The following is a 15,000-nucleotide window of genomic DNA, read 5'->3' as shown; positions in this document are numbered from 1 at the left end:
TTGGTAGATTAGTTGAGTGGAGTAGATCCTAATCTACTCAAGATAAGATAGTACTTTATTAATCCTAGATCATCTCAATACAAAACAATAAGTATAGGCATACATGTCAACAGTTTCTCCTATGCATATATTACCATACTATACCGTGGTATTGGTCTGTTTGTCTGTCTGTCTGTCTGTCTGTCTGTGTTTCTTTCACTCTGTTTCTGTTTCTTTCACTTTCTCTGTTTCTCTCTCTCTCTCTCTCTCTCTCTCTCTCTCTCTCTCTCTCTCTCTCTCTCTCTCTCTCTCTCTCTCGCCTGTCTCTCACTCCCCTGCAGCGTTTGGCGTCCCTGCTGATCATCACCCAACTGGTGAACCAGGTGACGGAGGTGGTGATCCCCTTCCTCGTGGACCGCTTCCTCAGTGCGCCCAAGAGGTCAGAGAAGAAGGAGGACCCGCAGGAGGACAAGTTTAGGAATCAAAGCAGCCTTCCTGATTTCCCTGTGGGTGTGTGTATGTGGGAGGTTGTGCGTACGATGGAATGCGTTGCCGGGATAAGATCAGCCCTTTAGTCACCAAATTTGAATCCCAGCATCGCGATGATCAGAATGCAAATAATAATACAAATATGAAAAGTACTACAATATATACACACCCATCTATCCAAAAGGTCTCATAAAATAAACAACGGTGAAACTAAAATTCTAAATATCTATTCTACATGTATTTATGGTGTGTGTGCGTGTTTGTGTCTGTATGGTTCATGACTTCCAAAGCCTGTATGCATCGGCTGTCTGAATCACAGGCACTGTTGTTGTATCAAAGAGCTTCCTGTTTTGCTGTCCGCAGGGCCTGTTTGCAGAGTACATTGAGCTCCTGGTGCAGTTCGGCTACTTCAGCCTGTTCTCGTGCGTGTACCCGCTCACCGCCGTGCTGCTGCTCATCAACAACCTGACGGAGATCCGCTCCGACGCCTACAAGATGTGCAAGCTGTTCAAGAAGCCCTTCTCCGCTCCCGTGGCGGGCATGGGGGTCTGGCAGGTCAGCCCCCCTCTTCCTCCACTAGTAGCACAGCAAGCAAATACATGCAGACCCATGACCCATGTTTCAGATGCTGGATTGTTATTTCAATGAGTAGATTGGAATAGCATATATGCATTGTTTACATAATTGCCGGAGTGACCTTCTATTTGCTGTTTCCTGTGTATACTCGTTTAACTGTTGAACATTTTAGCCTCATTTTTGGCATGTGTACTTTTTTTTTAATTTACTGCATATCAATGCATTTTGCAGATAACATTTGTGTGTGGCTCCCTTGTCTCTCTGTGATGTCTCTCCTCCCACAGACAGCGTTTGAGGTCTTGAGCTTTGTGTCGGTCATCTCCAACTGCTGGTTGTTGCTGCTGTCGCCACGGTTACAGGAGCTAGGCCAGGAAAGTGGCGTCACAGGCACCAATGCCCTGCTGGTGGCCGTCCTGATGGAGGTACCGACCGACCGGATGCTGTGCAGACCCTTCTCACAGAGCTGTCATCGTAGCAGAAACACAGGGGTGGCTCATAACTCTAATCATGGGTCTGCTCCTTTGATGCACCAGGGCAGTTGACTAACCTAGTGGAGAGAAGTCTGTTAGCCGTGCCCTGGTATATAAATAGAGCAGAGCCAAAATACGTGTTATGAACGAACCCTGTGTTTGTCCTGAGAAGATGCCTCGTGAGAAGGGTCTATACTGCCTTATTGGGATTTGATCTCAAGGATCGATCTTGTAGACATGGATCTTTTGTTTTGAAGGTGTTTATTTATACAACTGTGTGTCTGTGTGTGTGCGTCTGTGTGTCTGTGTTTCTGTTTGTCTGTGTGGGGTTCAGCATGTTCTGATCATGATTAAGATGGTGCTGGCAAAACTGATCCCAGATGAACCGGACTGGATCAGAGTTAAACGAGAGCAGAACGAGTTCATATCAATGCAGGCCTTAGGACAGCAGGTTAACACACCCACACACACACTCACACTCACACATCTGTGTAGTATTGATAATGATATGGCATTGGGATTCCATTTGATTAGTTTGATTTGATTAATTCAGTATTATATCTCTGCTACAATTCTTACTGATATTTTCACTTTTTCTTTAAGTACCAATTAGAACTAATGGTAGCTGTAGCTGCTATCTCATGAACAAAATAATAATCACCAATAATCATATATCACATCATATAATGCCTTCAAACCGTTAAAGGTAACCATTGATGGTCCAATTGTAAAACCCACTGACCTCTGACCTCTCTCTCCCCCTCTCCCTCCCTGACCCTTCTAACCTCCCTTACAGAAACAGTGAAGGGGATTGTGGAGAGAATTGGGCAGGCCTGTGTTTGGAGCTTCAGTGCTGCATTCACTCTCATCCAGTCCCACGTAGCTAGGCAACCGGTTGAGTATCACTTCACAGAGACTTCACGGAGAGCAGACCATATGCCCTTATTATATTCTTCTGTCAGCTAGCAGTGCTTCAGTGCTAACCCCATGCAAATTCTCACACGCACACGCACACGCACAGACCCGGTGACAGGATTAACTCATCATGGGGCCATCAGAAAAGACAGAGGGGGGCACAAATATTTTTCACTTGCTGATAACACAGGAGGGATCATAACTGTTGGTACAATTACTCACAATGTATTTGCATTTTTTTTGTAGTACATAACTTTAAAAATAAACCTAAACGGTGAAATTGACCCCGCCCTTCTATCGGGAAGGCCATTAACAATTTGTTCTATAGAGTTGCGTGAACGAAGCACTCAGACGCAACGAATCTGGTGAGTGTGACTGATGGGGCAGATGGAAATATGTGATAGGAAATAAGGATACTAAACTAAAGTGGGAAGCATATTTTAACTGACAGACATTGCAGCGTTTTGGTCCCTGGTGGCGCCGGGCCTGAGCACCAGTCCCAAGTGGATCCTTAAGAGCAGCTGAAGATTTTGCAAGAGGCATTTAGTGTGCACAGACACCCCTGTGTAACGCTTGCCTGGTGTAGTGTAGTGAATCTCCATACCAAGAGGACTTTTTATCTGTTTTGATTTTGATTTGTACGGGTGGCTGGTGAGGCCCTGAGCAGACACCACTTTTACTCTTTGCTCTGTTACTACTTTGACTACTTTAAATACTACTAATTGATGATACTGGTTCTTCCTATTTTTGGAGTTAAGGTAGAGCGCTGGCGGTACATACATTTAGTGTCCAAAGCGCATGGCTTTCATATCCTGTTGCTGTACTTATGTCTAGACGGGTCCTTGTCGATATTGTATGAGCGTATAATAGTGCAGAATGTCCTCAATGCAAAATGGCATGTTGAATTAAGTGAATTTAATACAAACAGCGCATAACAATAATTGAACATATTTCTGTGATACCCGGATGGTGAATGTTAAGACTGAATTTGAACCTGAATTAGTGTTAAAAAAAATAATAATGGGTTGAATATTACCTGCCTAATAATAGTATTTTTGAAAAGATTGTATTTTAAAAACAAAATTCAACCACAGAACATTTCAAGCATTAAATTGCAATGCAGAAAGGTTTCAATGGAGAAAAATTGCAGCTTCACCTAATTCAACATGCCATTTTGCATTCAGTACATTTGACACTAATACTTACATAATATTGTTTGATTCACACCTAGACATAATTTCCAGAAGCCTTAAAGTATTTATATATATTATGTGATTCATCACGGTTTGCTTGTCCATAAATACACATTATCTGCGTGATGTCATCTTGAATCAATGTGGCTAAAATCCTCTTTACTCTCATAATTAACTCATTTACCACCTCACCATACCACTCTCCTTGACAACATTGTGTGTTCATAAATTTCACTAGAAATCGAAAATGAAGAAATCCCCAAGAAAGTAGATACGATTCCTTATCTAACTGACATCCAGAAGCTGTGGACTTCAGATTCCAAGGAGCAACCAAAGAATTGTGAAATGCCTTGCTTTTTTATGAGTTGAGTGTTTTACCATATATTTTTATACATTAAGTATTTCACGCAATGTTTGCCTTAAACAGATACTGTACTTGAATGAGGTGGTGTTACACTTGCTTACGAATGTTATTAAATTATTAACTGCCGGCATATTGTAATAAAATATAAGTCAAACAGGCACTGAGTGGAGATTGACTGATGTTACATCTAGGGGTCCAACCATCTGAAAACTGCCCCTCGGCAAGGCACTAAAGAGAAACAGGTTCTATACCTACCTAGACCCTGACTTCTGCAGTAATGCCATTTTGTTTGAATGTTACAGAGAGTGATGACCAAATATATACTATTCATAGGCTTTTGTAAATTTACAATAAACATGGCTTACTTCTCCTTGACTATTCCAAGTTTACCTTCTTTAGAATATATTATGTGCTGAGATTATTTTTACTTTTCAGAGCTTGAGAGCTGCCTTTGAATGCAGGAAAGATGCACAATAGACATTCACAGAGCTTTGATTGGACATCAGCACTGCTTAGTTCTAAACCTTCTCTCTAGGACGACTTTTTATAATGTTACTGTAGAGTAACATTATAAAAGTATAAAGTAGGTTATGAAAATAGACTATAACTGACTGGTAACTAATATTTCATATTTCCACTGGACCACAGATAGATAGGCATAAATGCTGTGTTTCAGCCACACTGTGGAATCACCATACAGCACACAGGAGATGTTATTTTTACATTTTTAATAAATAAATACATAAAAGGTTAATCTCTCGGTGAGAGAACATAGGGCACGCCTCGAAGTGAGGGCTGCATTTACACAGGAGCAGAAACACCAAACGGCCACCTCTTCTCTGCACAACTGACACTGCAGTGTTTAATTCGTTGGACGTGATTTTCCCTGTCTGCAGAGGCAGGGGGCCATGGACACATAATTCATGAAGTAAAAATCACCAACAAGTAGTCTTTGACCCTGTGTAAATGGCCATCAGTCATAGACATATAGCTTTTAGCTAAGAGCTATTTTGGGAGGACTTCAATTTGGAGAATTTCTAGCTTATTATTTTATACCCTTTGGCCTTTTAAAGTGTGTGCAACACGTTCTCTACATAATAAAATACTATGCAAGACAAGTCAAACTTGAGGATGGTGAAAATCGCGAATCACTCAGAGGTATTGAGAGGGGGAAAGGAAGGGTAGGAAACAAGTGATTACAGCTTCTTCTTACAAACCTGCCTTTATGCTAGTCCTACGGTTACATAAAGAGCCATGTCTGGTGACATCCGAGACACGAGGAGGTATATCGTGAGAAATAATAAGAATAACCATCTCCTAGGAACTACCACAAAGTTCAAACACTTTCAAAATATCACCTCTACAAAATAAAACTCATGATAATGTTAAAAGCGTTCCTAGTGTCTATGAGAATACTTAAATAGATTACATGGAAGACCTGCATCCGCGCCCGTACTCATAATCATTACGTTTACAGTGTTGTATATGATATCATGAAAACAATGACGCATCCTGATTGACCTTTCGAGACATAAAAATATACATTAATAAAAACCAACCATATTGTAACAGCCTTAGTCGTAAAATAAAACGTTTACCTCTTTAGGTCCTGAATTGACCAAACATGGTACATTTGTGGTGAGTCACGCAGAGGAAAAGGAAAAAGGCTATCTTGTAGCTAGCAGAGGCTAGGGAAAGAAAGTCACATATATACTGTAGTGGAGCTGTCCCAATGTTCACATTAAACTGACTAGTTTCTTTACTAGTGGGAATGTGGGATAACAACAAATACAAAGTAAGTCTTACAGTGACTTTTGGTGCAATGTTACGGATTGGCTTGAATCTGTGACACATTGAACATTGAGCACTTTAGGCACCATATCCATATACAGACCCACTAGTAGCTTATTAAATGGCTCTGAGTGGCCAGCCAGTAAAAATTACATTATATACCCTCTTCTCTCGCTTATGTCTGCCAACTTTCCTAGGTCCAGTGTTGCCAATGGAGAATGGAACTCTTCTATATTTAATGACTGCCCGGTATATAAGCTCAACTCAACAGAAAGCTGACTACAGAAACACACAACCGTGGATCCAGCAGCAATGTATTTAGTATGTGTGTGTTGTTGTTTTGTTGTCCACGGTGCCCACAGTGTTTCTACCTGTAACAAGGGAACTTCCATGTGTGTGTGTGTGTGTGTGTGTGTGCATGTGTGCGTGTGTAATACTATGTGCATGCAATCAACTTGTGAAAGTTGTGAGTTGTGACGCCACACTCGGGCCCCATCCAGGGGGCTTTTGTGCGCATGCTCAAGGGGCCATGCTCTTGAGTCTTAGATAGTAGAAAGAAAATGTTATGACTCATATCAATTCAACCCCTAACGGGGGTATCAGTGGTGACTGCCTCTTCTTCTACTGTTTGTGTCAGACTCTGCCTTGAGCCAAGTCACCTTTATGGCCGGTTGCTCTTGTCCTTCTGAGTCAGTGCAGGCCTGCAGTGAATAGCTTGTGAGCTGCTGCCCCGCCCTGGCAGGATCCCGGGGGCCCTGTCGGGCAGCAAGCCTATAGGACGTGACAGCAGTTGTACTGGGCCAGGGGCAGCACCTTGGTCTTGTTGTGTGTGGGTATGTTGAACGCCAGGGCCTTTTCGCACAGAGGAAACTGAAACAGGCGGTCTTTCAGCTTAACGCCGCGCGCCTTGCTGGGTCCCGTCCGCCCCGCCGTCTCCGACCCAGATGCATTGTGGGCCTGGTCCCTGAGGAAGTCGTCCCTCTCGACGTCCCCCTTTTTCTCGTCCTTCTCGTCGGCGCTCCCCGCGGTCTTGGCGCCGTGTCCGTTGAGGCTCAGCTCAGCGGGGGAGGAGGGCAGGGTGGAGAGGGGGCCGCTCGTCTGAGGAGGGAAAGGCACCGGTGCGTTGGTGTTGTTGTTGGGCTCCGCCTCCAACGCCACCGCCGCCGCCGCCGCCGACCCGGGGGTCATGGGGTCCGGTTCCCCCTGGCAACACTGGACGCCCATGAAGCGGCGCGGTTCGGAGGAGGGCGGCTCCTCGGCGGCACAGCCCAGCGCCTCGTTACCGTTGCCGACCGGCTGGTCTGAAATCACACGCCTCCCGCCGCGCTCCCCCGACCCAAACTCTGTCTCCCTCTGGTCCATCTCCGCCTTCACCCCCTCCTCCTCCTCCTCCTCCTCCTCCTCCTCCTCTTCCTCTCCCAGCTCCATTGCGCTGGCGGACTGCAGCTCCTCTCCTCCCTGACTGTGCGGGTCCAGGCGCCCCGCCGACTCCGGCTTCACGTCAGCTCTCTCCTGTGGCGTCTGCGGAGGGGCCCGACTCGACCCCCCACCCTCCTCCTCCTCCTCCTCCTCCTCCTCCTCATCTTCCTCCTCACAGATCTGCCCCAGCGCTGCGGGGGTCTTGACCACGGGGGCCTCCTCTGGCGGGGCCCGGCGGTGCCCCAGGCTGGGCTGCCAGGTCCCGGGCGTGGGCTGCAGGGCGGGCGGCCGGGCGGCCAGCAGGTCTCCGCACTCGGGCAGCCCCGGGCGGATGGAGGCGGCCGACAGGGCCCCCGAGAGCCAGTGGGGCGGAGCCTCGGGGCTGAGCAAGGCGTCGTCCAAGCCCGCCAGCCAATCGTGCGCCTCGATCTCGGCGAGGGTGGCCCGGCAGGCCGGGTCCTTCTGGAGCATCCTGGAGATCAGGCTGAGGAAGAGGGAGGGGGGCAGTGATGAGGACGAGGGTGGGGGGGAAAGAGACACAAAAAAAGAAAGTGTGAGAGATGAAGGGGAGAGACAAGTGAGACACAGTATTCACTGTGCAGACACAGCGTCACTGAGGGGAACATGACCTGACCCGGGCCCCCATCGCTAGGGGCCTGTAGCGGGTGCTGCTGCTGCTGCCCTGAAGGAGAATGTGTCCTAACTATTTTCTGCTCTTCCCCGTTCTCCCACCATTTAACCATGGGACCCGGGGCCAGTCATATGACAGTTGCTGAGTCAGATGTTTAAGGTTTGTCTTGAAGACTAACTGGTTCTAACAGCACCTAAGGAGTGATTAATTTAAACCTACCATCCCATCTTGCTTGGTGGGTGGCGTTATTCCACCCGTAGTTATGGTTTTGGTCATGTGACTTTAAGCAAACCTAACTCGAAGCCAAAACACTGTTTCTTTGTAATTATCTTGGGCACATGGGCTGTTTGCATGACTGATGAAATCAAACAAACTTAAATGTGGAGCTGTTCAGATCTGCTTGCGCTGTTTAACAGTCGAGGCAGATCAGACGTGATGTATGTTCATACAGTATATACAATATCTTTCTCAAAACCCCAAAGACGTCTTGGAAAGGAGGATCATAATAGGAGGAACTCAAAGTGATGATCAGTGTTTGGAGGGGAAAGAGGACCTTGATACCTGTAATTTATACACTTTGATCACGGGCCTATTTCGAGTAGGAGGTTAGGATCTGTTTCAGCCTAAACCAGAACTCTGACTCAAGCGAGCCCATCCCTCGACAGTAGGGATGTCTCAGAGATAACCTGCTATGTACCAGGTTCACTACAGTGTAGGCTCACAGTGCAAGTCACCATGGTAACCAAACCTTGAGCAGTCTAATCTTGGTATCTGAAATCGAAAAATTCTTAGATTCCCTGAATTCTGACCATATCCCATTAACCTGGAAATACGGCTTCTTGAAAGAGGGCCCGACTGTAAATCTACATCCACTGTATATCTGCAGCAGAGCAGAGATAACGGATCTCTCATACAAACTATACACAACACTACGTCTTCAAGGCAACACAAAAACAGGATCTAGGTAAGTGTGTGTTTTTGTGTGCGTCTGATGCGAGGTGTGGGAGCTCACTCTCGGCAGCCCTCGGACACGTGGTCGGGGACGGAGTAGCGGCAGTCCAGGATCATCACCAGCGTCTCACTGTCGTTGGTCTCCTGGAAGGGAGGGACTCCACACACCAGCATGTACAGTATCACCCCCAGAGACCAGATATCTGCAAAACACACACAGGCAATCTATGCGTTAGACCGACTCAAACTTCACGGTTTTATTTGTAAATCCTGTGGCAGAATTTGAGTTGGTATGATGCGATTATCTTAACATATTAACCGCATACAATAAGTCGGTACTTCAATAATCCCTGATGGGAAATTGTGGAACACATGAGCAGGGTCAGATGCGGATCAACTTAATCAGATTTGTTCCACGCAGAGCGAGAGAGAGGAGTTTCTGTGGCGCTGCCAAGAGTGAATTGTCAGTGAGCTATACTAGTGGCCTGGCACTGCTCTGTGAACGCAGGATGTTTGGACGGGAGATGACCTGGCTTCTGTCATCTGAAAGGTCACCACTTACAAGGTATTGATGCCGAGGAAACTCTCTCGTGTTCCTCGTTCCTCGCGCTCTGCCAATTGAAATGCAGCGCACAAAGTGGAAAGTTAGGTCCTGCTCTGTCTGCACTCAAGTGTGTCCGAGAAGGAAGACATGTGACCTAGACCTAGACGGCTGGGTGTGGTTGGTTTGGGTGTGCCGCTCGTTTCTGCTGACAGAATGCACACACACACACACACACACACACACACATACATGCACACACACACACACACACACACACACACACACACACACACACACACACACACACACACACACACACACACACACATGCATGCACACACACACACACACACACACACACACACACACACACACACACACACACACACACACAAACACACTCACACTTCCTGGTACTGACATATGTGTCAGACATTGTGTACCATTTGCATCTCCTCCCTTTCCTTCCTTCCTTCATTCACTCACTCCCCCCCTCCTTTACTTCCTTTGCTGCTTCAACTCACTTGACTCCTTTCCTTTAGAGAAGACAGCACAGCAGTTGCATGAGGACACACACTAAGAACATTGTGGCCAATTTAGCCAGAGAGAGAGAGAGAGAGAGAGAGAGAGAGAGAGAGAGAGAGAGAGAGAGAGAGAGGAGGGTGAGATAGAGAGAGAGAGAGAGAGAGAGAGAGAGAGAGAAAGAGTGCGAGAGAGTGCGAGAGAGGGAATAAAAGAATGGAGGAGAGGGAAGAGACATAGAGAGAAGGGGTGGGGGGGAAGGGAGAGGGAGAGAGGGGGGAGGGATAGAGAGAGAGATAGAGGGGGGAGAGAGTGAGAGAGAGAGAGTGGGGGAGAGGGAGAGAGGAGGGTGAGATAGAGAGAGAGAGTGGGAGTGGGAGAGAGTGAGTGTGGGGGGAGAGGGAGGGGGAAAAGATACAGAGAGAGAGTGGGGGAGAGGGGGGGAGAGATAGAGAGCGAGAGAGAGGCAGAGAGAGTGAGAAAGTCAGAGAGCGAGGGGCCGTGATGAACAGCAGTCCTGTTCTATTCTAAGAATGTTCTCTTCACTTCCTTTCTCCACCCCTCCCACACCACTCTGTTCCATCTCTCTCTCTCTGTCTCTCTCTCTCCCTCTCTCTCTCTGTGTCTCTCTCCGCTCTGCACTCTGAAAGGCCTTTTTTTTTTTTTTTGCAAATGACAATCCACTACCACAGTCTACTACCACGGTGCAGTCTGAGCAGCGCTCTCTCTCCCTCAGCGGTTGTGCTCAGTGCAGGGCGGATCTCTCTCGCTCACAGCAGCTGCTGTTCTGCTGCCCCAGCCCAATATAACGACGGGACACAACCGCAGCCCAGTAACAGAGCCCCGGCGCGTCAGCCCCGAACCCGCTCACACCGCGTGGCTCACACGGTACGGCTCCCAGGGCCAGGCACTGACTGTCTTCACAGCAAACCTCTATGTTTATTTTTTTTTGTGTTATCAGTGCAAACAAAAGCCCCTATAGTCTTTGGGCTGCAACGGGGATGGAAACACACACACACACACACACACACACACACACACACACACACACACACACACACACAGGGGGACACACACACATACAGGCACACATTCACACCCGCTCACACGGAATGCTGTATACACATGCCTGATAGGCACACACGTCTGTCCGTCCGGGACAACTGTTATGCAACGCCACGGATGATGGAAAAGGGAGGGGGGGGTAGGGATGGAGTGAGTGGTGTGTTCTCCTTCTCCCCCCTCGGTTCACCGAGTGAACTATCTCACATTCTCGACACACATTCAATTAGAGGCCTCCGGGGGGCAGAGGGGGGGGGGAGAGAGAGGGGGGTTGAATGCAGTGAAACAACCCGAATAACAACTGAATTCCTGCCCCCCTGTTGAGGATCCCCCTGATGGGTCCCGCGGGATTAAAAAAGCACAAGGAGGCTACACACACACACACACACACACACACACACACACACACACACACACACACACACACAGTGTTACCAGATTTAGAAAAAATGTGCATGGGGGGTCTTAAGAAGCAGCCGTGCTCCAGTGGCTTATCAACATTGGGGTGGTGTGAGAGTGTGTGGGACAGGGGTGCACATGGTCCCCCTCTTCACCCAGCCCCCCACTACAGCCTTCTAGAGGGGTCATAGCCCTGGCAGGAGCAAATACACCCCACTAGAGTCCCGAAGTCAATCGCAGAAGGTGAATGGCCGGTTTCACACCAAGTAAGGGACGGAGGTATGTGTATGGTGGATGAATATATGTCTATATATATCACAAGTCAACATTCCGCATCGCTACTGCTAATTGCCTTGGCCGGTGTACAAGGAAGTCAAATAACACTGCTGGGGCTGTCTGTGGGTAAATAGAGCAGACACATGAGATAGACACACGTTTTCCACCATTTCTTGAACCCAATACACTTCAATGTCCCAAAGATCGGGGCAATGGGAAAATAGTGAATTGGTTACCAGACTGTGCCAGTTAGTCCACTTACAATATACTATTGTATCATTGTACCATAATCGTGTAGGAAACCAAGGCCAGAGAAGTCAAGTGAACATCAGACATCATTAGACACCAAGTATTGACTATTAAGATCCAAAGAAGGCCAAGATAAGGGATTTGACCGAAGGAAGATAGTTATCCATGTAAACGTATGCTCATGACACTCCTTGACTATCACTCTGTTGCCCTTAATCGGCACACTATTGTCCGATACACTTATCCTTGCTGTGTTGCTGTCCTTGCTTACACAATTTTATCCTTGGATATAAACACACACACACACACACACACATTTATGGGTTATATCAGAACCAGGGCCTAGAAAACGTCACACACACAATCTCCTATAACAGCTATAAACAGAACACACACATGAATGACATGTAGCGATAATGTTAAAGGGCAAGACAAGCAGACCTATCTCCATAATTACACACACAGTGGGATAGCTGTGACAGAGACACAGGGAGGGAAGCCTCCTGTGTGTGTGTGTGTGTGTGTGTGTGTGTGTGTGTGTGTGTGTGCGTGCGTGCGTGCGTGCGTGCGTGTGTGTGTGTGTGTGTGAGTGCGTTGTGAGTGCGTGTGCGTGCGTGTGTTGACGACTGTATGAGTCATCCTACTCAGCTATGCTCTTCAGAGGACATCTTTCGCGCTTTGCCGGGCACCACTATCACATGGGAGATGGACAGGAAGGCCCAACTTATACATGCACACAACACACACACACACACACACACACACAAAGGTACGCACACACACAAACACACACCACATACACTTGATCTGTATGCTTGTTTATTTTTACGTTCATTGTATTTGTCAGTGGATATCTTTGTGTGTATATTTGTCGCAAACACACGCACGCACGCATGCACGCGTACAGATATACAAACACACACACATACACGCACACACGCGTATAGATGTACAAACACACACACACACACACACACACACACACACCCCACTATGCAGCGTGTAGTGCTGACTCCACTGCAGTGTGTGTGCCCAGTAGGCTCAGGACTAGCAGCACTGCTTAGACTGACCCAGATACACACGCTGTAATCCTCTCTCTCTCTCTGTCTCTCTCTCTCTTTCTCTTTCCCTCTCTGTCTGTGTCTCTCTCTCTGTTTCTCTCTCTGGTTCTCTCTCTGCCTCTATCTCTCTCTCTACACACACGCACACACACACACACACACCACACACACACACACACACACACACACACACACACACACGACTATCCTTCTATAAACAGGGAGGGAGGGGGGATTGGTGGGATTTGAGTCTGAAATCAGATGACGCAAAATAAATATCTCGGCTAAATTGAAAAAATCCTAATGCTAAAGTTTAAGATCCTTTCAGGGCAATTTTCCATGGCTTGATCTTTAAACCCCTACGGATCTCTTGGCCAATTCTGTCCTTTACTGAAAAGCTTCATCACAGTTGTTTACAAATGCAGAAGCGTAAAGGGCAGCGATAATGATTTTCCCGGTTACACTGAAAACTATGACAGGGATTACATTTGCTGCCTTCGTAAATATATAAATAGTACCGGCTGACATTGAAAAATAGCATCTGATTCACGATTCACAAGGAAGAAGGCGATAGTCTCTTTCAAAGGGGGAACACAGTATCCAGCATCATATAATTAAATATACTTTCCTTATTTAGGAAAGTATAAAGGGAGAGACTATAAAACACAGACGACTCAAAGCTTGATGATAAAGTTATGTCCAGGTGGTTGTCATGACTGTATATAGAACAAATAAAACATAAGGTCACCAGGAGAGTCCTGGTGTGTCTCTGCCTGGGGTGTGTGTGTGTGTGTGTGTGTGTGTGTGTGTGTGCTTGCGTGTGCTTGCGTGCGTGTGTGTGTGTGCGTGTGCACGTATATCACTATTTTCAACAACACAGCAACCAGGGCAGCTTCCTTCCCATTCACATCCGTGTTTGGTGTGGCTACTTTGGTCCCACAGGACGATTCAGCGTCCGTTAGCCCCTCGGGTGGCTTCCCCCCTGCTAGCCTGCTAGCCTCACTGTGCTAACTCACCGACGGCGGGCGCGTGGTACTGCTCCCCCAGCAGGATCTCCGGCGCCGAGTAGGCCAGCGAGCCGCAGCTGGTGGCCAGCATGGTGCCGGGCTGGAAGAGGTTGCTGAAGCCGAAGTCGGTGAGCTTGACGGCGCCCTGGCGGGGGAAGAACACCACGTTCTCCGGCTTGAGGTCGCGGTGCACCACGTGCAGCCGGTGGCAGTAGGCCACGGCGCGCGCCATCTGCGCAAAGTGCCGCTTGGCGGCGCGCTCGGCCACGCCGCCCTCGTGCCGCAGGATGTAGTCGTAGAGGTCGCCGCCCTCCGCCAGCTCCATCACCAGGTGGAGGGTGGTGGGCGTGTCGATGGCCTCGTAGAGGCGCACCACGTTGGGGTGCTGCACCAGCCTCATGCACCTGTCCGTGGAGCGCACACAAGGCGTGGGGTTAGTGTTGTGAGCAGGCACCTGTGTGTGGCCTACGATGACGGCCTCTATGTGCAAAGGGGTCTATGGGACACACACACACACACTGGGTTCTCTCTCTCTCTCTCTCTGTGTATCTCCCCCTCTCTCCCCCTGAGCGCCTGCCACTGACAGGCGGAGTCTCTTTCACACCGAGTGCAAAGGGTCATCGTGTGGAGCAGCGGTAAAGCTGAATGGGACAACGTAAGGTTGTCAAAACACGCTGTTGCTGATGCATGCTGGGGGTCGTCCCGTGAAGGAAGCTTCCGCTGAACAGACACGGGCTCAGTGTGTTCAGAGAGACCAGACGGGCCAGTGACGGAGAGTACGGCGACCATGGGTTCTAGGTGGGCTTCAATCTGATCACACGAGCGGCGAACACAGAGTCCACCTGGGAGCACACGGCTCTGACTTTGTCTTTTTCCCTCTTGAAACCTCACGGAAACAAAACTAAGACATGTAAGGGTGCTCTTGTGGATCTCTCTCTCTCTCTCTCTCTCTCTCTCTCTCTGTATCCCCCCCTTCCTCCCCTCTCCCCCCCGAGTGCCTGCAACTGACAGGCGGACCCTCTTTCAGTGACGGCTAACCCCCCCCCCCCCCGATTTCGTCCATACCTCACTTCCTGCAAGAGGTGGCTGGTCGCCATGCCGT

The 15,000-nt window shown here is 48.2% G+C and overlaps 2 protein-coding genes across 2 annotated transcripts in view; one reads left to right on the top strand and one right to left on the bottom strand.

The window, feature by feature from the left end:
- The window catches only part of ano10b (anoctamin 10b), a 13,630-nt gene extending 9,521 nt beyond the window's left edge, over positions 1-4,109 (top strand). Inside the window, exons 12-16 of the mRNA XM_084476799.1 lie at positions 321-485; positions 832-1,023; positions 1,329-1,466; positions 1,849-1,965; positions 2,311-4,109. Coding sequence (XP_084332925.1) covers positions 321-485; positions 832-1,023; positions 1,329-1,466; positions 1,849-1,965; positions 2,311-2,319 — 621 coding nt within the window. The 3' untranslated portion in view covers positions 2,320-4,109. The remainder of the gene's footprint in view (positions 1-320; positions 486-831; positions 1,024-1,328; positions 1,467-1,848; positions 1,966-2,310) is intronic.
- Positions 4,110-4,766: 657 nt separating this feature from the next.
- The window catches only part of snrkb (SNF related kinase b), an 11,990-nt gene continuing 1,756 nt past the window's right edge, over positions 4,767-15,000 (bottom strand). Inside the window, exons 2-6 of the mRNA XM_084477890.1 lie at positions 14,964-15,000; positions 13,908-14,302; positions 8,840-8,981; positions 7,373-7,680; positions 4,767-7,321 (exon numbers count right to left, since the gene is read on the bottom strand). The exon at positions 14,964-15,000 is cut by the window's right edge and continues 410 nt beyond it. Of these exons, the coding sequence (XP_084334016.1) occupies positions 6,549-7,321; positions 7,373-7,680; positions 8,840-8,981; positions 13,908-14,302; positions 14,964-15,000 (1,655 nt within the window). The 3' untranslated portion in view covers positions 4,767-6,548. The remainder of the gene's footprint in view (positions 7,322-7,372; positions 7,681-8,839; positions 8,982-13,907; positions 14,303-14,963) is intronic.

Source organism: Micromesistius poutassou, assembly GCF_964030765.1.
Source record: "Micromesistius poutassou genome assembly, chromosome: 13".
Taxonomy (NCBI): Eukaryota; Metazoa; Chordata; class Actinopteri; order Gadiformes; family Gadidae; genus Micromesistius; species Micromesistius poutassou.
The sequence above is the reverse complement of the archived record's forward strand: the minus strand, read 5'-3'. Positions and strand labels throughout refer to the sequence as shown.